This window comes from Dermacentor albipictus, chromosome 1, assembly GCF_038994185.2.
Source record: "Dermacentor albipictus isolate Rhodes 1998 colony chromosome 1, USDA_Dalb.pri_finalv2, whole genome shotgun sequence".
NCBI classification, from domain to species: domain Eukaryota; kingdom Metazoa; phylum Arthropoda; class Arachnida; order Ixodida; family Ixodidae; genus Dermacentor; species Dermacentor albipictus.
In genome coordinates, this window is record NC_091821.1 from 392935824 (window position 1) to 392955696 (window position 19873).

Sequence of the window (19873 nt, forward strand, 5' to 3'; positions counted from 1 at the left end):
AGAATGTAGAGGGAATCGAAACAATCGGCGCACACTGTGATGTCGATGCTAGGCTGAAGAAAATGGAGGCTTTCCAGGATGAGCTTGTCGAAAAGGTCGAAGAGCTCAAAAATGAGCTAAATATGGAGCGTGATGCACCGAAGGTAGTAAAAAAAGACTTAAACAGCCCAGGAAAAGCTGAACAGGGCCGCCATTGTGAACGAGGATGGTCGTGACAATGGAACGCCGTCCCCCGACGTGACAGGAAAGGGAGTGTCAGCAAAGCACGTGGAATGCGTGCAACGTGGGGAGGAGGTAGCTGGAAAGAGTGGCACCTACCTTGAGGCCGCCACACACAAAGAGCAGGAGCGCAGGGATCAATGCCCCTTGTCAAGCCCGAATCACGCGGAAAAGGACAAAGGGAAGCAGGGAGAGGTAGGAGATAGTGAAATTGTGATTATCGCCGGCGACTCAAACCTGGCTAAGTGCTCAGAAGCAATTGTGGAGAGGATGAAAGATGATAAAATAGTGGCGGCAAGGACATTTCCAGGGCGGACACTGGTTTATGTCATAGAGTGAGCAAAAGCAAAGCTTGCGGAAAATGCCCGCGTGCGGACCTTGTCATAGTAGCAGGTGGGCTAAATGACGTCCTGAACGGAAAAGGGACAGGAAGGACTAGCCCAGCGCTTGGCAAAGGGGGTGGACGACTTGCACAAGCTGTCCGCTCAGGTGCAGATCGTGGTGTGTACGTGACAGTCACGTACAAACATCCGTATGTAGTGGCTGCTAATGAGGCGATATGGAAAATGAGCCGAGAAAAAAGTTTTCAGATTGTCGAAGTAAACAGTGAAGGTGTGGTGGTTTTGAAAGAGACGGGATCCACTTCAATTATAGGCTTGGACGAGAAGTGGGCCGGCGACTTGCTGGTCGCGCTGTTGCTTTTTAGGGGGCCCACGGGCACTCAGGAGGCCAGAGTAGGTAGTAATGAAGAAGGTCCCCTGTAGGGGAACCTCGGAATAGCATCGCCGTCACTAACAGAAAAAGGAAGAAAACAAGAAAAAGAGCTCGCCATGCAATAGGCTACATCAACATACAGCGCGGCAGAAGGAAGGAAAAGTGGGCAGAAATTGAGGAGCAGTTAAATAGAGAACAAATAGGGGTGTATGCGGTTACAGAAACGCATCTTAGGAGACTCGGAAGAGCCGCCACTGATTGAGGATTATGTTTGGGAAGGGTGCAACATATATAAGTCGCAAACAAAGGGAGGGGGAGTCGGAAATCGCTCATCCATCAGTGAGCCAAATGGAAAAGAGTAAATTCAAAATGTCAAGAGCATCTTTGGTTATCAGGTACAATGAGTGGGAAAAAACTTGGCTTGGCGTAACGTATTTGGGGACCGGAAATAATTCCACAGAGAAGAATCAAATTAAATTAAATTGTGGGGTTTTACGTGCCAAAAGCACTTTCTGATTATGAGGCACGCCGTAGTGGGGGACTCCGGAAATTTCGACCACCTGGGGTTCTTTAACGTGCACCTAAATCTAAGTACACCGGTGTTTTCGCATTTTGCCCCCATCGAGATGCGGCCGCCGTGGCTGGGATTCGGTCTCGCGACCTCGTGCTTAGCACCCCAATACTAGCACCCCAATACCACAGCCATAAACAAGAATAAAGAGTTAGTGGAATGCATAAGTGCTGATATTAAGGGCTTCAGGAATGATGCCGAAATTATCCTATTGGGTGACATGAATGCCCACATACAGGGTCTAGATGGCTATACCGACCACAACGAGAAGTCAATGCTAGACCTTTGTGAGCAACATAACCTCGTTATTGTGAATACAGGGCCCAATTGTGAAGGGCAGATCACGCGGGAAGCGGGAAACCGGCAACCAACCATTGATTGCTGTCTGATGACAGAAGGAATTCATGATAAGTTGAGAGAAATGGTCATTGACGAGCAGCATAGGGAGTGACCATAAACGCATCATTTTGAAAATGGCATAGGTAGTAGGGAAAGAGCAAAGGGTGCAAAATGGCCAGTCCAAATTTGAACGCTGAACAAATAACAAATACAGTCACAAGAGTCGACGAAGAACTTGGCTAAGTAAAAAGTGGGAATATAGCGAGCATCTAAGTGTAATAACGACGAAAATACGGAAACAGAAACAACATGTTTATTGGAAAGGAAGAAAGAAACCGATACGAGAAGCGATCGCCGAACGACAGAAAGCACCCGAGAGCACAGGCAGGCAAAGAAGACGCAATTGCCACAGGATGAAGTATAGCCAGTAAATGGGAAATATGCCGGGAGAAAAAGTGTGTGGTTCAAATAGTGGTGCAAGCAAAGATAAAAGGTGAAAGTGAACTTTGGTTGTCAGAAATACGTGAGAAAAAGAAGGCCGCACCTAGAATATTTGGAACCACATAAAATTATTAGGCAGAAAGTCAAGAACAATACAACAACATATCCTAGACGAAGATGGAAACAAACTGGAAGGGGAAGCGGTATTAAATTACATCCGAAAAATAGCCGAATGTTTCCACGGCAATGACAAGGTTGTATGGTTGTATTTAAAGAAAAGAAGTGCATGAAAGAGAATCAGATGGAAAAGGAGCTGGTGCTGACAAATTTCAACTGGAAGAAAGCCGAAGAGAAAATTCCTAAGCGCACAGCCACAGGGCTAGATGAGGTTCCCGTTAGGCTTTTAATGAACTAGGACCAAAAAGTGAGGAAGCTCCGTTGAAAGCAGTAGAAAAAAAAGGTGCTCGCTCGCCGGCCCCGCCCCGCCCCGCCGGGTCCACCACGGGGCCATTACGTTCACGCTACCGGCGCTGTCGTTGGCAACGGTCGTCCGACCGACGCGACAGCCGCACAATATTCAGCAAGTGGTCGCATGCGCGGCGTGCGACTCGGCGCCGCATGCGATTCTGTTGAGTGCAGCTGCCGATGCGAATGGTCGTACGACGGATCGCACCCAAAATCGTACCATGTGTCTCGGGCTATATGGGACACCACGGCAACGGCAGAAATGCGCCTGGAGTGAGTGCCCATATAATAAGGGCTAGGGAACGTACGCTGTAGCGCGTGCCGACTGGTTGGCACAAGCGATCCTCCGGCAGTGACGGTGGAGTCAAGTACCATGTGCTTCTTTCTCCTTGTCCACAGGCGATCGTCCCTCTTCGCCGCGTATTCCTCTTCGGGAGTAGCGAACGTCATGTTGGCGCTCTTGCTTCAAAACATCGACTAGACCGCCTCCCTTTTTTGGCAACTAGCCACTGCCGCCGTATGTGCAGTACATAACATGCTTTACGAGGTGAAATAGTTTGACTGAGCGGGAGGTGGTGTTGGCAAGACACACAAGCAAGGAGCAGCCTCTCGCTCTTCCACGTCGCCTAAAGTTACTATATATATGCTACCTTTGCACATACAATGAGCAAAACGACAGCAAGGTAAAAGCAGGAGCCAATGTTGCGACAAATGGACTTCTCTTAATTAAACAGTAACTTTAGGCGTCATATGTGAAGAAGAGACGGAAAAGCCCAGAGAGGAGCACGTGTCAGTTTTAAGGGCTTGTCTGAGCGCATCACAAAACACCATATAGTAAGTGGTCGAGAACAAGGAAGATGATACAAGCCCCTTAATTAAATTGCAAATGTGCAGCAGCTATTCAAAGATGTGGTTATACTGCACATTATGTGTTCAAAGCCGCATGTAGCAGTGTTTGCATTTCAATTTGATGTGATGGTAGAAACCATGACAAATTATTTTTGTTCATGGGAAGCCACTGAACTTACCGATATACAATAGACAGGCACAATGAGCAAGCGGTAGCCATCATCTTGGCATGCAGATTAACTGTAGGCTGTCACACAATATCTTGCAAATCAAGAAGAATGTGCACCTGCAACCATACAGTACGAAAAAATTGTGCTCATCTCACATCAAGGAATACACATCAGTTTAAAACAGAGTAGCTTTATTATCCTCGCAAAACAAAGTGGCACTTAGTTGCTGCAGATCTACACAAGCATTGACAACAGACATAAAACATGTTCTAACAGTATGTTAAACAGCACTGTCTACGACAAGTTAGTACACATGGACACATATAACAAGGGCACCTATTGCAATATGAATCGCAGTGTGATAAATCTTGACAGGCACAATGAATAATCATGGCATTACAAGCTTTTCCATTAGAATAAAAATGTGAGACAATATCAGTGACAACAGTGCTAAATGTTTGTTCTTACATGGTGGTATATTCCTAGTAGGATATTTGTGCTTACCAAGCTTCACACAAGACAGTCACTTCTAAAATATGCGAGGTGACTAATGCTGCGGAGACAAGCATTGGCTTTCTTCAAAGCCAGCTATTTAAGGCTGTGTTCAGTATAGATAAAGTATCTGATGGACAATTGTGGGTGATATTATTAACACACTCGAAGTGCGTTAAGATGAGGGAAAAGCTAAAAGCCAACCCATTCCAGAAACTAAGAGTCGGGAACTGTCCCGACTCCTAGACAGAGGATGCATACCAGCATTTTGATTTTAGTGTAACAATGTGCAGCATCAAGTTAAATGCTTCAACAAAATGCACAGTGTAAACGATAACAGTGGTATAAATAGACCTGTTATCTAATAAGGCACAGGTGATAACAATATACATTGTGCGTTATATTTATAGGTACCCTCATGGAAACTATCAACGCTTCTTATGCCTTTGTAGCTATATGAACTTATTACCATGTAAATTTTGTTAGCTATCATAAATAAACAATTCGAGCATCTATTTCGTTGTTTGTGTGCATGGAATAAGCAAGCACATGTGCAATCAGTGATGACAATAAGCAAATCAATAAAACTAACTCACTTCAATAGTCATGCTCTGCAGGTTGTGACCACTAGGAAGGGTTGCAACATAGTAAACTGGAATTTGTGAGGCAGATAAAAAGCTGAAAGGCAGTTTGCAGAGTTCTTACAGAACCTTCTGCTCCACCACTTCTAAACTGAATCAATAATTATAATAACTTCACAGAAAAATAAAACTACCATATTACTCGCATAATGAATGCATCTTCCCAATTGGTCATTTTTAATATTCACAGACTTTTTCCCCTGCATAATGATTGCGTCTGCAACTCAGCACCGGGAGGCATGGTTTCAATTTCAACTGATGACGATGGCAATGATGCCGAATGTTCCCTAGCATTGTCCGCAAAAAGCCTGTATTTCTCAATGTTTTCTTTGTCAGTTCAGTGCAGTCGTTGGTCGTGTTGACACATCTGTAGAGTGATTGGAGTGCTGGTACGCGTCACATTAAGGCAAGCTACACCGCTGGCTTCAAGCGCAAAGCTGTTTAATATGCTTTGTAGAATGGCAACTGCAACTTGGGAAGGCACTTCAGCGTTGCTGGAGTAGGCATCTGCTGCTGGAGATGGCAGCACGAAAAGCTAAAGGCTACCAGCAACGTACATCGTGGTATCCATTGGTATCCATTGAAACGATACAGAACGAAGCGCACCGATTTGCGAGGAAGTGTGGACTTCCAAGGTAAGCAGTGGGAACTGAGCAGCGGGAACGCATGACGCTGCGCTTCATGCGGCCGAGGGTGATTATCCTCCGAGGCCAGCAGGCAAGATTAAGTGGGCCCGTTGGAACGGTTGTGCGCATGTGCCCTAGCGTTGTGGAGGATTATTTCTGACTACATCGTCATCAAAAGTATAAAGTGAACTGGCATTGTAAACTTGCCTGACGCCACCGAGAACCAGCTGCTATTGAAGTTGAAGCTGCTGAAGAGACGGCCAGAAATGCAAACTCTTTGTGCATAAATTCTGATTCCGAATGCGTGTTTTCAAAGTGAGAACATAAATATGGCCCATTCCCGTAACTTCCGTCTATGATTTGTTGGTAGCTGGTTTTCGGACACAACCTTAGTGCACCAAAGGTTAGACTTAGTGGTTGCTGGGAAAAAAATTTGCTCAACCAATGCATCCTTGAACTTTTTATCTCTCTTTTTTTTTAAACAAAGTGCATTCATTATGCGAATATATAATGTATACATCTTCTCAATGCGTGGCTGTAGAAGAAAAGCTTGAACAGTGAATGCAAGAAGGCATATGACTGTTTCGCATGAGATTAGCAAAGCATACATCAGTATCATAATGGAAAGACAAAAATGTGCAGTATAGAGGTTAAAATGTCATGGTCAGGTCATGCAAACAGCAGCTTACAACCATTTACAAGCGATGATAATAATATTAGTAGAACTCTTGACATAATGTTGAGTCTGCACACAAGAAACAGTTTGTGGTGGCAGTACATTGCAGAAGCCTCTTCACACTACACGACTTTCTACAAAGAATGCAGCTGTGAAAGCCAGAATGAGGCAGGAAAGAAGTGCAACAATTCACTGTCAGCAGCAGTAACATCTCTCAGAGGTAAGCTTGAGTGGATAATGATGGAAAATGCTCGAAGTTATGGAAAAAGAGGTGGTAGCGATTACACAGTAAGAACAAATGATCTACACGAAGATAAATATATAAACTGCTAAGATTTGCTGCTGAGTCACAAGTCGGATTTGTGCGTGACAAGCTAGAAAACACAACTGCCCTCGCAGCAGGACGTGTAAAATGCACCTTTTAAAACACTGGCCACTTTAAGACAAAGTCATGCTGGCCTCTTGACAAACACCAAGCAACCTTGATGCATGAATTTGAGGGGCATAAGACCTTAGTGTATATCAGAATGAATTGGTCAAGTTGTTCTTTGCGTAAAGGACTAGATAGTGGCTTAAACCTGTCTCAAGCATTCTGCAAAATATGTAGAAGCTTAAATTGAGACAAAGAACAAAACAGTCATGTATACCTTACTAGCCTCATATAAAGGGGCTCTAAAAAAACAAAAATTATAATTATCAAATAAACATGTTGCTGAAATTCAAGCCAAAAGGCAGTAGGAATTGTACGAGCTAACATTTAAAAAATGTTTAAGTCACAAGAAGCTTGTGCAATCGAAGTGTTCCAGCAGCAAAACATGACCACTCACGAATGCAAAATGGTTCACAGAATTTGTGCAAAAAATGAGATTCCAAAATGAAATTCTTCACAACTGAATGGTACAATGAGATGGTATAACTCAGTATCTGACTGAATTTCCGAGAACAGTGATGTTCTTCAGATGATTTCTGCACCAGTTATCTCACATGCAAAAAACACATTAAAACAAAGTAATCATGCTGCCATGTCTGAATTCCAGAAGAGTGCATGTCATTAATAATGCAGCACTAATAATGCGACAACTGGAGTTGTAGAATTCTCTTACGAACATTCCTCTCAGCGGATGACCAGCATTACGCTGATGTTTCTTAATTTACAGGACATTATGATGCCAGTAAACATTATAATAAGAAAATCAGAGGAAAGTGCTGTGGCAGTGACAAACATTTTTAAAATTTGAAGTTCTCCGAAGTACATCATTGGCTCAACTTTTCTTCTGGTTTACTGCGAAAGCCATAACTTCAAGAAGGCATGAAATTTCCATTTAAGTTTTCACATTACTGATTCCTTGGTTCTCGATCTAGCAAATAAATTCACAGATTTATTAATGCTAGGATGCTCATGATGGCAACACCACTTATATTTTTAAGCTTTTTCCTCTTGCAAAGGGCGATTCCAAATGCACTGACATCAACAGTAACAGCAGCATTGTTAACATGTAAACAACATCAACAAATATATGCAGAATTGTTGCACAATTTAAAACCCTGGCTATGTGACAACTAGAGAACTGTGCGTAATATAGTAAATATATTACTCTTGTAAGCTTGGCACACTAGTTGATTAAAAGCCTGCCCAGAGCAAAGGGAAGCTGCCTTGCTCTTCTTACGCGCAGGGTTGCCAGGTGTTAGTCTTTGAATTGACTTCGTAAGATTTCTTCAGTCGTTTCTTCAGATCACTTGGAAACTTTTCAAAGCATCGCTTGCAGACAGGCTTCAGGTCGACTTCAAAAAACTTTGTCCTGCAAAGAGAAATTGCAAGGCATGTCGTGTTGAAAAGACAAACGTAAAAGGAAAGAATAAAGAAAATGGTACTGCAACTATTGCTTCAGATAAAATTAGTACGGTTTTCTTGACAGTTATAAGCAACAAATTCTGTATGGTCAATCCCATCGTATCCAGTGCACAGAATACCTTAGTGCACACAGAGTGTTTTCAAGGGACAAAATGATTGTCAGTTCTATAGTGAACTCTTTCAGAGAGAAGATCCCCAACCCAGACGTTCGGAGGAACTTGAGCAAAACTCATTGCAGATCCAATGTGAATCCACTGCAAGGCATCTGAATATGCAGCGAAGCCAATGAAGCCCTGGACCATTGTGACTATGTGTAACTGACAGCCTGAACCATTTACCACTGAGCTACTGCTGATGTGAGTACAGCAACAGCTCACACATGGTCAAAGGTGTATGTGATGCATCTTCAGTGAGCTAGCTTCATAGCGCATGCAAGAAACTGACAAGCAAAGGCCAATTATACTTGCAGACAACTTTCAGTGGCAATCTAAGGCAACTTACAAAGGCAAAGCGTGCGCAAGTAAGAGTGCACCTGAAAAAAGTTGCACGTTCTCAACTGCTAGTTTAAGCTATGGAAGGGGAAAATGTAAACGCCTTATTTACAACAGCAAAATAAGAATATTAAATATGAATGTTAAAGCTGACTTATTTTCATGCTCTTCCCTTCCACGTCTGGGCGAACATGAAACCGTCGCACATCAAAGCTATGCTGATTCAATATCTGTTCCAAGAAACCAAAAGCACGGCAAAACGACACCAGAATACTTGGCGCAGCAACCCATTTGCCAAAATTCAGCTCCTGCAGCTTTCGCCTTGTTGCCACAGAAAGTTGTTGGCGAGTATATTTCAATGCACAAATGCAGATGGCAGTGTATATTGAAACTGGAGTCATAAAATGTCAACAAAGAGATTAAAGGACAACTTGTCAGTTTGCTACTCCTGTCACGTTGTCAGTGGTGAATTGAACAGAGATCTGAAAAGATAGACAGTTATCCTTTCCATGCAGTTCAAGATGAGTTTAAAAGTTCTACATTCAGGGCTAAAATACCAAAGCTTAATTGCTGTTAAGAAGAAGCTCTAGCCTGGAGCCAACTATAACTTCGTAATTAAAATAAATGGTAAATGTAAATATGCTCTCGTTACACATCCGCTTAACCAATTTGAACTGAATTTGAGGCATTTAGTGAAGTTCGATTCTACTGACGTTTGAAAGCAGAATATTTATTTGCGGCCTCAAATATTTTTGCAATGATTTCAGAAGCTCAGTAATATAAAAAAAGTATTAAAGCAGAGAGTTTTAAAACTCTGGAGGTCTGACAAAAAGCAGATATTACAATTCAGCAAACTTCATCCGTTACATCACCTAAAGCAGACAAATGCAACATATTATTAGGGTACAATTAAATGTTAAATCATCAGATTGCTTACTAGAGTTTTGCAATTGTCATGTTCACAAATTAATGGTATTACAGTTGCCGACCGTTTATTCGGACCTCACGGGGACTGCGAAAATGTAAAAAAAATGAAATCCTTTATTTCCACGCACTTATTCGGGCTCGGCAGTAGGCTTGGAAGAAATCGTGAATGCGCTGTTGCACGCTGTTCCGTTTACGCGCAATCAGATAAGCCTGAATCTCGGAGAGGGTCGTACGGTAACTATTGGGGGCTGAAAGCACAGCCACTGCTTGTACACGCTCCGCATGCGACGGCAGCGTAGCACATGGTGCGTCATCTTCCGACTCAGAGTCATCGTCCGGCGGTGCAGCAGAAACCTGACGAATGATCTTGCCGTCGTCGAGTTCTGCGCATGTCAATACAGCAGTGTCGGCACCTATGGAACTGTCAAATGAGACGGTGTCCGGAATCGCAATGCAACCACTGCGCAGTAGGGACCTCATCGGAAGGCGACAAATCTTAGGCTCCCCGGCACCCGCTTGCCGGCATTCCCCAGCGCAGTCTGCGCGGGCACTGTCGGCGCCATTAGACCCTTAACGCGACGTTTACTTATGCTGTGTTGGATCACCGAAACCTCGACACAGCACACAAAGCAAACACCACCGTGCCGACACCAGTCACACAAACGAAAAACGCGGCCTGTTCGCAGCGTCTTGCACAAAGAAACAAACCGGCTGCTGGATTGTCTTTACGTGGCTTACTAAGCTGAACTGCTGCAGAGCCGCTCTATCTAACCAGACAGAAACGATGATGATGAGCGGGGATTTCCAGTAGCGCCACTTCGTGGGGCAGCAAGGAAGCTCCGTTCAAAAAAAAAATGGTGTTCAGCAAGTCAAACCATGCACCGGTCAGAGTCGGTGAGTGGTGCTCTCGACCGAGCTGGTTAAAGGAGTGTCCGAAAAATCAGACGAGAGGTTGCAAGGTGTCCGAACTTTCGGCAGCTGTTATACATTATGCTCTATGGGGAGAATGGCGGTGCCGCGAAGCTGACCGAATAATCGGGCATGTCGGAATTTTTGGAGTCCGGAAAATCGGTCGGCGACTGTATTCGGAGCAGTGTACCATATATGAACTTTGTCTGCTTCAGGTGTCCCAATAGAAGCAGTTTAAAGAATCATGATACTGTTTTTAATTATGAGTTCAAGTTGTAAACCTGACGCCTTCTTTCTTTTGTAAAAAAATTTGATGGCCTAAAGCTGAAAAAGAACAATATGAAAATGCACAGCAACAGAGAACACACTGCAGATGCACTCAGAACCTCTGTCATCAAAGAAAAGCTCCTGTTGCCCACCCGAGACAACTTACAATGAGAAGCACAGCACATTTCACACACAAAAAAAGGCAAGGCAAAACTGATGATCTTTACTGAACATTGACAATCCATGCCTTTAGGAGACCAGCAAAGCCGTAAATAGAAAGTGTAATAACAAAAATGGAAGCTACGTCCGACTCACTTCTGACTCATTTTCTGGTCGCACACGGAGCAGGCGAAGTGGTGGACGCACCAGGCCTTGTTTAGTGCAGTGAACACTGAGAGGGGAACAAGAACACGAGGCTTCAGTCATAAGGTTCAGCCAGTGCATGCCTCGACTAAACAACTGAAAGTGATCAGCGCAGAGTAACTTTTCTGTGCGCTTTATAAAACGTATTAGTTTCACACATGGCATCTTTAGCTGAAGGTGAAAGTTGGCGTACACTTTAAAGTAGCACATAGCTACAAAGGAAACCTGTGCAGGTCCTTCAGAAAGCAAGTATTAAAGCTGGAAAAAAAAAAAATGTCCTGGCATCACTTCCTCTTCAGGGCAGTCACTGCAGCAGCTGCGCTACCCAGGGCGGCAGACAGTAGCACATGAACACCTAAATTACCTAAATTATTTATGAGAAAGTCTGCAAGGTAGAAAATTTATCTCACTTAGTTTACAATGTCACTTAGTTCCCATTTCTAGCTTTCATTGCCCTGTGTGCACAGGTTACACACTTGCTTGTCATTTTGCACCCATGCGTGTTAAACAGTAGTTGAAGGAACAAATCAGACGAAACCCTTCATAAAGTAAAAACGATACGGGCCCTGTGACATGGCTAAAACGAGGCCAATAATAAAAGCACAATACACACCATCCCCACCAATGACATTGTTGCAAATGTAGCACAGGTTTCCAAACAGCTGGTGGTAGTGGGTCTCACAGTAGGCTAGGCCTTTCTTCTCATAGTGCCGGTGGCCAAGGAACGGCTTCTCACACTTGGCACAAACAAAGTGCTGCACAGAAAAAAAGGACACAAGGGTGCTGTGAAACAATGCATTGCACATCATCAGAAGCACTAGTAATCTCAGAGCCAAAAATTAACGCAACTACAGCAAAGGACAACTTTGTTAAAAGCGAGTAAGTATGGTTGTTACAAACTGGTCTTTATTATAAGAAGACATCAATTCCACTATCTGGATTGAATTAAAGCAAAAAAAGATTATGAAAAAAAATGACAAAGCATCACTGGAGGGCATTAAATTCACAACATGCACAGGTTGAGTGCTGTTCTTTACCATCTTTGTGGCTGTCTATGTTTTAGTTATGTAGGCATATATATAGTCAAAACCCGACATAACGAACATGAATGTACACAAAGTCAATCTAAAATGTTTCTTGGCAATGTGAGCATGCAATAATACATGCTTATAATGAATATCGAATTTAATGAAGACAAATTTGTGCTGGATTCGACTTAGTTATGATGAGGTTCAGCTGTACTATAAGTATTTTCACATTATGTAGTGCTTGCTATATTGGCATGATTCAGGCTTTCGTATAGTTTTGGAATTACAGTACGTTGAGAAAGCACACACAGGTCTATTACAGATCGTGCATTTTAAGGAAACATGAAAGAATTGTTCTGATACACCTCTTCCAGTTCACATTTCATTTGCCACTGCCATGGACTGGACCTTCTGCTGACTCATGCTATAGTTTAACTTAAAGGTGCATTATTCTAAATCTACCAATTCAGAATGATGCAGTGTTTGCCTCTGATATCCCTATATAATTGTATTAGTAACCTCCCAAGTAAAGGTCATGTCACACCCCTTTTGTGAAGGTTCGAACAAATAAATGACACGTGATCATCAAATCCAACTAATACCACATTTGCTAGCTGAATCTTGTACATAATAAAATGTGATGAACCTCCTGTAATATCTAGAGGTGGAATTCAATAAAACGTGAACGTAAATGTGGCAAGCAGGTTAAAATTAGGAGGTAAAGAAAAACTAAAAGCAACCCTAAATATCACATGCCAAATTGGCTAAACCTGTGCTAAGGTATAGTGGGAGGGGGCTTGACCTATCCGAGTCGACAATTCAGATAGTGAGCTATAAATCCTTACAACCCTACACAACTGGTACAATTTTAAAATGTCAACTTTGTGCGGCATGCTCATTTCCCATGTTTAGCTCTAAGATATAGGAAGCTGATGACCCAATCAGACATTCTAAGAAGCAGGTATTCGTGAACTTTCAGAAAAATTCAAAAACAAGTTTCCCATCTGCATTCCTCTCACTTCTCAGTTACGACAGAAAAGCCAAGAAATTCATATCATAAATAGCAACAGCAACGGCAATTTGCCACGTCGCCATGCTTCAATGAATTCACAAATGAAAGTGATGGAGTACACTTTTTCTACCTCGACGTGCCAGTTCTTGCCAAGAGCAGTAACCACTCGCTCCTCAATTGGCCGTCGGCAAGCGCCGCAGATGGGGATGCCCATCTTGTCATGGCAGCGGAGGCAGTACAGGTCCCCTTTGACCTCGCGTGCCTCGGCAGTTAGCTCCACACTGCACAGAAAAGACGGTGCCGGGCCAGCAAGGTTTGAAGCACAACTCATGTGACACAAGTAAAGGCTCCATCTATGCACCTTGAATCAAATGTCTAGCTGTAAAACTTCAATATTCCTCATGTTTATGTACCGTTGGTCGTACTTTTCATCTGTTCAAGCTCCGAACCTTTAAAACCTGGCCAACAAGGTTTTAGTGGAAGTTTAATAAAATCTAAATGAAGTCAAGCCTATGAGAAAATCCTGGAGAAATAAAGAGAAAAACTTTTAATGACTTGCACACTGGACAACTATTTACATGGAGCTAAATGATTAGACCATCAAAACATGAAAAACATGCATCAATGAGTAGTAGCATATTGTATTAATGCAATAGCAATTATATGGACAATCAAGGCGTATTACTGCCATCGGCATCAATATCACCATGAGATTCCGTATAAAGTCTAAAGATGATAAACTGATCGCCGCGCGAGGGGGAGCCAGTGATTGTGGCTCAATCTGGCACACACGGAGGAAGGCATCGGAGAGCAAATGTGCCATCTCTGCCAACAAGTGCATATTTTGCACGGCCGTGTGCACCGTATGTTGAAAGGGATCTGTGGGTGGTTCATACCTTTGAGTGTGGAGTGTTCTCGCCACTCCTGTGTCGAAGTGATAGACCGCATGAAGGTCACTTTGCTCACTGTTGCTGTCAAACTTGCTCACACCAGCGTTTTGACAGCGAGTGTCCGCGCTCATTGAGTGTGATGTGCTCATGTTTGCTTGTGCGCACCGACGCCATGCTTGTTAACTGAGTTAGTAAGCGAATGTTTCCGAGTTTATACGGCCGATAAAACAAATACCCTTACTTCGTATAACTGTCTACTGATCTGCTATCACAATCTATTCTTCACCTTTCGGGCGAAGAACAGATTGCCATTTCACCATCTGGCTTGCTTCTGCCAGATGGTGAAATGCACCATCTGCACCATCTTCTGCACCATCTGCCAAATCACCATTTCTGGCTTGCTTCTCACTTGCATTTCTGTTTGGTTTAGATATATGCCTATAGCTGTGGTTTGAGCAAAAACATTACACTGCCACTCCGCTATGGCTTTGAATGAGGACTACAGTGCATATCAGAGGGAGAGTGATTGACTGAGTGATTGATCCTACAGAGTTGCACGAGAAGCCACAACTAAATCTACCAGGTGGCATGAACATGTGTTACTCGCACTGATCCTTACACTACAGGCAGATATGGTAGTGCTTAAAATATCAGATTGAAAAACTAGAAGCAATTACTACAGGATGAGAGCATGCAGCACAAATTCTTACCAGTAGCCCAGCATCAGCTAAGAAACAGAGCAGGTTTTGTATAATGAAGTCAATTTTTTAACATGTATGAAACCTGGCGCAGAAAGTACAATCTATGTTGCATTTATGCACCCCATTACTCAAGTCAATTTGCATTCTCACTTGGCAAGTTGCCTTTGTAATTTCAAAGATAATCCCAGATTACAGGCTCCTTGGATTTTTTGAATAAACTAGGCAGAGAGTGTACAGTAAGCAGACAAATTTACATCACATCTATTTAACATCCCAATCAGCTTTTGCTAAAGAAACTGTACAGATACAAATGCATCCAAAACTACTCCACCCAAAAGATGTCCAATCTTACAAGCATACTGACTCCTATTCAAATGACAGCATAAAACATTAAAGAAATTCAACGAAAGGCATTTTTTCAAGTGCAGAAATATACTTACCCACAAGCAGTGCAATTGAAATGGTATGGGTGATAAGGCTCACTGCGGAACTTGAGTGGCATGTCATCAATGATGCCGCTAAAAAACAAAATGTAGATGCAAACATTTATTAACAATGTGGTCAAAAAGTCTGACAAGGGAGTGAGAATACTCTGAACGTTTCAGTTATGGTGAAGCAGGCAAACAGTGAATTGGGATCACACTGCAACACTTACAGAGTTGCCAAAAGGAAGAGACTTGGTAAAAGGAAGAGAATTTTGCTACACTAAATTACATAAGTCTATAAGTCTGCACAGGTCTGCCATAATAGTGTGACAGCCTGGCAATACAATGCAGGCACCTCAGAAAGAAAGGAAGTTTCACAAACAGCAACAACCAGATGCTGATCACACAAGTATCAATCTCCTACTTCAGATGTCAAATCTCTCATGGTACGTTGGGTGTTTCCTACCATGCTCAGATTCAGATTGCACCTATATGAAGCCCGGTTTTGATTTGACTCTGAGAAAGTCTGCCCGAGCTGAACATTCAACTGCTCCCAGAGCAAACGGGCACCTCGTGACCAGAATTGTATTGGATCTTGGTCACGCTTCCAGGACAAATGTGATAGCGCCTCGAAATGGAGTGGGGAATTCTGAGTGAACCAGGCGAACGCATTCCAAGTGCTCAATTTCGAGCAGCTTAATGTAAAGCGTGCCACCAGAACACTTTAGAGCACTCGAATCCTACCGGCAAATGTAGAATTAGCCTATAGCACGGCAGTATAACTTGCAACTACACTCTCACTTTGCTATAAACATGCCAGCATGAGCTATCACAGCACTTTCAGATGAGCGAGACTTACTGGCACTTGTAGCAGATGTATTTGCCACAGGCTGCAGCCTTCTCCTTTGCGTTGCACTCGTGGCACAGAGCCCTGCATAAATATGAAAAAAAGGCGCAAAGTGTACAAACAAACAATAAGATTATCTCACAAGAGAACTTTTATGCATGAAGTCAAAATCAGTAACGAAGGGCTACCTGTCCAGCAAGTAAACTGCAGAAGAAATGTGTAAATTTATAGTGAACACACACAAGAAGTTACATTCTCATATTAAGAAATATAGATTTTCTGTTAATATAGACTATAATATAGACTTACTGCTTTGTTTTCACTCACATCTTACAGCAGAATGACATTTCCTGGTTAACACAGCTCAATAATTATACTTGACATCTTTGCCTACTTGGTTCATTCAGAAGAAAATGAAAACCACTATTGTATCTGCACCTTGCCATTAGAGATGTGACTGGGGTTATGGAGTGGTTTTGTCACCTGTTGGCAACTGAAGGTCTGGATAAAGAATGATGCGAAGTCTTTTATTAAATGATGCGGACCTAGACATGCATTCTTGTTGCAAGATTCAAATATAAACAAAAGCAACAATAAGAGCAAAATCTTCTCTTAATGTTTTTTGAATAATATAGAGTTTTAGCTTGTCTGTAGATGAGTTATTGTTGTGTTATCACTTACACGGTGTACCGAGTTACCAGAGACACATATGCAAACTGCCGCATTGGAGGCCATTGTGTCGCATACAGTTTAAAAAAGTATTGGCACAAAATTTCAAAGCTGAAATAATTTGCGAGACTCATTTCTGTGAACAAACACACTAGATGCCCGAAATATCAGCAGCAAGTGTGGCTTGAAACATATTTAAATTAAATTTAACATTTTGTACGCTCACCTTTGCGGTCTTCTTAATGAATTTTTGTAGAGAATGGTATTTTGTGGCCCAGATCATTCAATATCGCACTTGTCACTCTTACTTGCTGGGTTTTAAGGAAAAAAAATGACAGTTGCCTTCATCTGTGGGGAAGCTAACTGCTACCAAGGTGGTGCTAGCACAAACTTGTGTCGGCACCTGTCAGCAGTTGCGGAAAGCAGCTGTTCTGGCAGGGTTTCCGCATGGAAAAGGCAGTTGATTTGATGATGCCTATGCCTGAAAGTGACTTGCCAGGTCTAAGTATAGTGGCAAATCCCATCTGCAGAATATTGCCGCCACTGGACAACGGCGAGGACATCAGGCAGCATGTGTAGTGTACGTAGATGGAGCAAAACAACTAGCAGATGAACTAGCAACACTAAGCTCGCATGGCAAACGAGTGTGCGACAGGTTTGTGCGATCACGTGGCCAGCTCTCTTTACGAGACATCTTACATAAGTTACGGCCTTCTCGTTGCTCTTTGAAACCAAAACTTGGGTCTGGTCACACAAACAAGGCTCAAATAATTACTTATCACGCGCTAAAGCAAACAAGGTTCCAGGCCATAATTACAGGGTCATTGGCTACTTATTACAACAGAAAGGACAAGATCCAAAATTGTCGTGTCAGTACTCCTTCAACCAAGGACAGACATAATACTGTAGTAGCTGCTGATGTGAAGCTTTGGCTGATGTGAAGTTATGTACCTGTAAACATGCAGTTACATTATAAAATTTTCCTTAGACAAGAATGCCCATTAACAAGAACATGTTTATCATATTGTGGGTCAAAATGTCATTAAATATCATGACCACATTGTTGCTGCCATCTATGTATCCAGTAAGCCAATACTTTATGAAGGGCAATACACATAAAGACAAACTAAGGCTCTCAAATTAGGCATATCACTGCACAAAAACTACCATGCCAAAGCTATCAGACAGATTTTCGAACATTTACAAAACAGAAAGAAATTCCACCAGCTGCTGATGCTACCCACCTCCCAGCATTCTTGATGAAGCCTTGGTCGGCAAGTGGGATAGTGCAGATCTCGCAACGGAAACACTGTGGGTGCCAGTTGTTGTTCATGGCCTTGATGACACGGCCAATGATGAATTCGCCACACTTGCCACAGCAGGGTGCGAAGAGAACGTGAAAGTCATGCTCACAGTACTTGCGTCCCTCAAACTGCAAGAAGAAGAAACACACATGGGAAGAGTGAATCGGCAACTTAGCACTGATATTGCAACTCAAAAGAAACGAGCAGCAATATAAGCATGACTGACTCGTGCTGAATAACATGCACCATGATTACTCTTGCAAAATAAACTTATTCATAATAAAGTGCAAGCTTCAATAAAGTGCGACTGGTACATGATAAAATATGGCCGCCAACAACTGGCAAGCTGCCTGCAACAAATTACTACCAGCATGGACATGTAGAGTGACATGTACATTATGCGCTCAGACAACAAAGCTTCAAAAAAATATCTGAGCTAGTGCGAGCCAACAAACAGGAAAACAAACGATGATAGAAATCTGAGACTTATGAGTAAAGCACCAGTTCAGAAAACATCAATTGAACTATTCAGATAAACAAGCGTTTCTAACCTAATGAAATAAAGCTCAGTTCAACAAACAGTCAGTGGAAATTTCTGTCATGTGAACCTTTTTTTTTAATGCAGCTTTTTATCTTTCCCTACTGCTTGAGTCATATTGCACTTTCTTTTGTAACTGCATGTACACTTTTTGGAAATAGGCATACCATAACATCTTTCAGGTAGCTATTATGTTGGCTCTGAACTGATATAGCCACATGCCTCCCTTTCTATCTGCAGCCAGAGCTAAGTTCAATTGCCCCAGTGGATTAAACTTGTGTCGCAGCCACATCTGCAGCCAGAAAGCAATAATGTACAGCTGGCATAAAAAATTTATGGCCCACAGGATGTGAGAATGCGTTGAATGCTTCCACAGCCTGCGTAGGCAGCCTGACATTCAGGTTTCCAGCTTGCACTAAAATATATGCAAACATAGGTGTTGCATGGTTTCACCAGTTACATATCACAAACTGCACAAATATTCTAAATTTTCACAGATTCCACGATCAGTAAACTTTTGACGCCAAATGTACAGTGAATGTGGCCATTCAGAGCTACTGACTGTTGCTCCACAAACAAGTGCATCCAATAGACAAGCGATTATTGCGGCACAATGAACAGGTATAAAAATCTGATATGGGCAGTGTGGAAGCAAAGATAACAAAATAGTTGCAAGGCTCTCAATGGCTATGTTGTCTGATGAATGGAAAATAAATACCTACAGGAGATCTTAACATTATTTTACTATGCTCCGCTGCAGGAAGCTCTTGTATGCCCCTCCCCCCCCCCATGCTTCCCTAGACGTTTCACTTAAAATCTATTTTGCAGATCCCTGGAGTTCATTCAGCCAAAGTTTCAGTGCATACATTATACAAACAAAATTGGGTAATGAAGAACCTCCCTCTCCTATGTTGCACTGAACAGAAATTACAGTCCTGCTAACCAAAATCAGATTTTTTTTTTAATTGGGAAAGATCTTACTGACCTCATAGAAGATGCCTTCAGGAAATGGCCTGAAGCACTGGCAACAGCTGGCAGAAGATGTGAAGAAGAATGGCATGTTAGACAAGTTCACAGCTCGGCAGTGCATGTAAAGTGGCTTCTGGGAAAACTGAACAGCTACTGTGCGCAGCATTTTTCTCGCTTCTGGAAGCACTCAAATTAATCGGCACGTGCCCACACAACCCAGCTCCGTTTCCACACTTGTACATTTTTTTTTTTTTTGAAAAGTAGTGCACACGGAACTTCCCTTTGCTGCCATACATGCCCATGAGGAGCGCACACTAAACCCAGCCTATACAAAAAGTAAACACTAGAACCAGCTGAGAGTCCCCATGACGAAATTTGTGCTGCATAGGTTATGAAGCGTGTAAGACACAAAGGGAAGGAAATACAGAAGAAAGCACACAACTAATAGATACTAGTTTACTGATAATTTTCTCTGGAA

At 42.6% G+C, this 19873-nt stretch overlaps 2 protein-coding genes across 3 annotated transcripts in view; both read right to left on the minus strand.

Moving 5' to 3' along the window:
* Positions 1-3880, minus strand: part of LOC135914535 (LIM and senescent cell antigen-like-containing domain protein 1) — a 29751-nt gene extending 25871 nt beyond the window's left edge. Inside the window, exon 1 of the mRNA XM_065447456.1 lies at positions 3778-3880. Coding sequence (XP_065303528.1) covers positions 3778-3821 — 44 coding nt within the window. The 5' untranslated portion in view covers positions 3822-3880. The remainder of the gene's footprint in view (positions 1-3777) is intronic.
* Positions 3881-3942: 62 nt separating this feature from the next.
* stck (LIM zinc finger domain containing stck) overlaps positions 3943-19873 on the minus strand; it is a 31231-nt gene continuing 15300 nt past the window's right edge. For both annotated transcript variants that reach the window (XM_065447468.1, XM_065447465.1), the window contains exons 3-10: positions 19412-19457; positions 17829-18016; positions 15928-15999; positions 15084-15161; positions 13183-13333; positions 11626-11767; positions 10965-11040; positions 3943-8002 (exon numbers count right to left, since the gene is read on the minus strand). In XM_065447468.1, the coding sequence (XP_065303540.1) occupies positions 7867-8002; positions 10965-11040; positions 11626-11767; positions 13183-13333; positions 15084-15161; positions 15928-15999; positions 17829-18016; positions 19412-19457 (889 nt within the window). In that variant the 3' untranslated portion in view covers positions 3943-7866. The remainder of the gene's footprint in view (positions 8003-10964; positions 11041-11625; positions 11768-13182; positions 13334-15083; positions 15162-15927; positions 16000-17828; positions 18017-19411; positions 19458-19873) is intronic.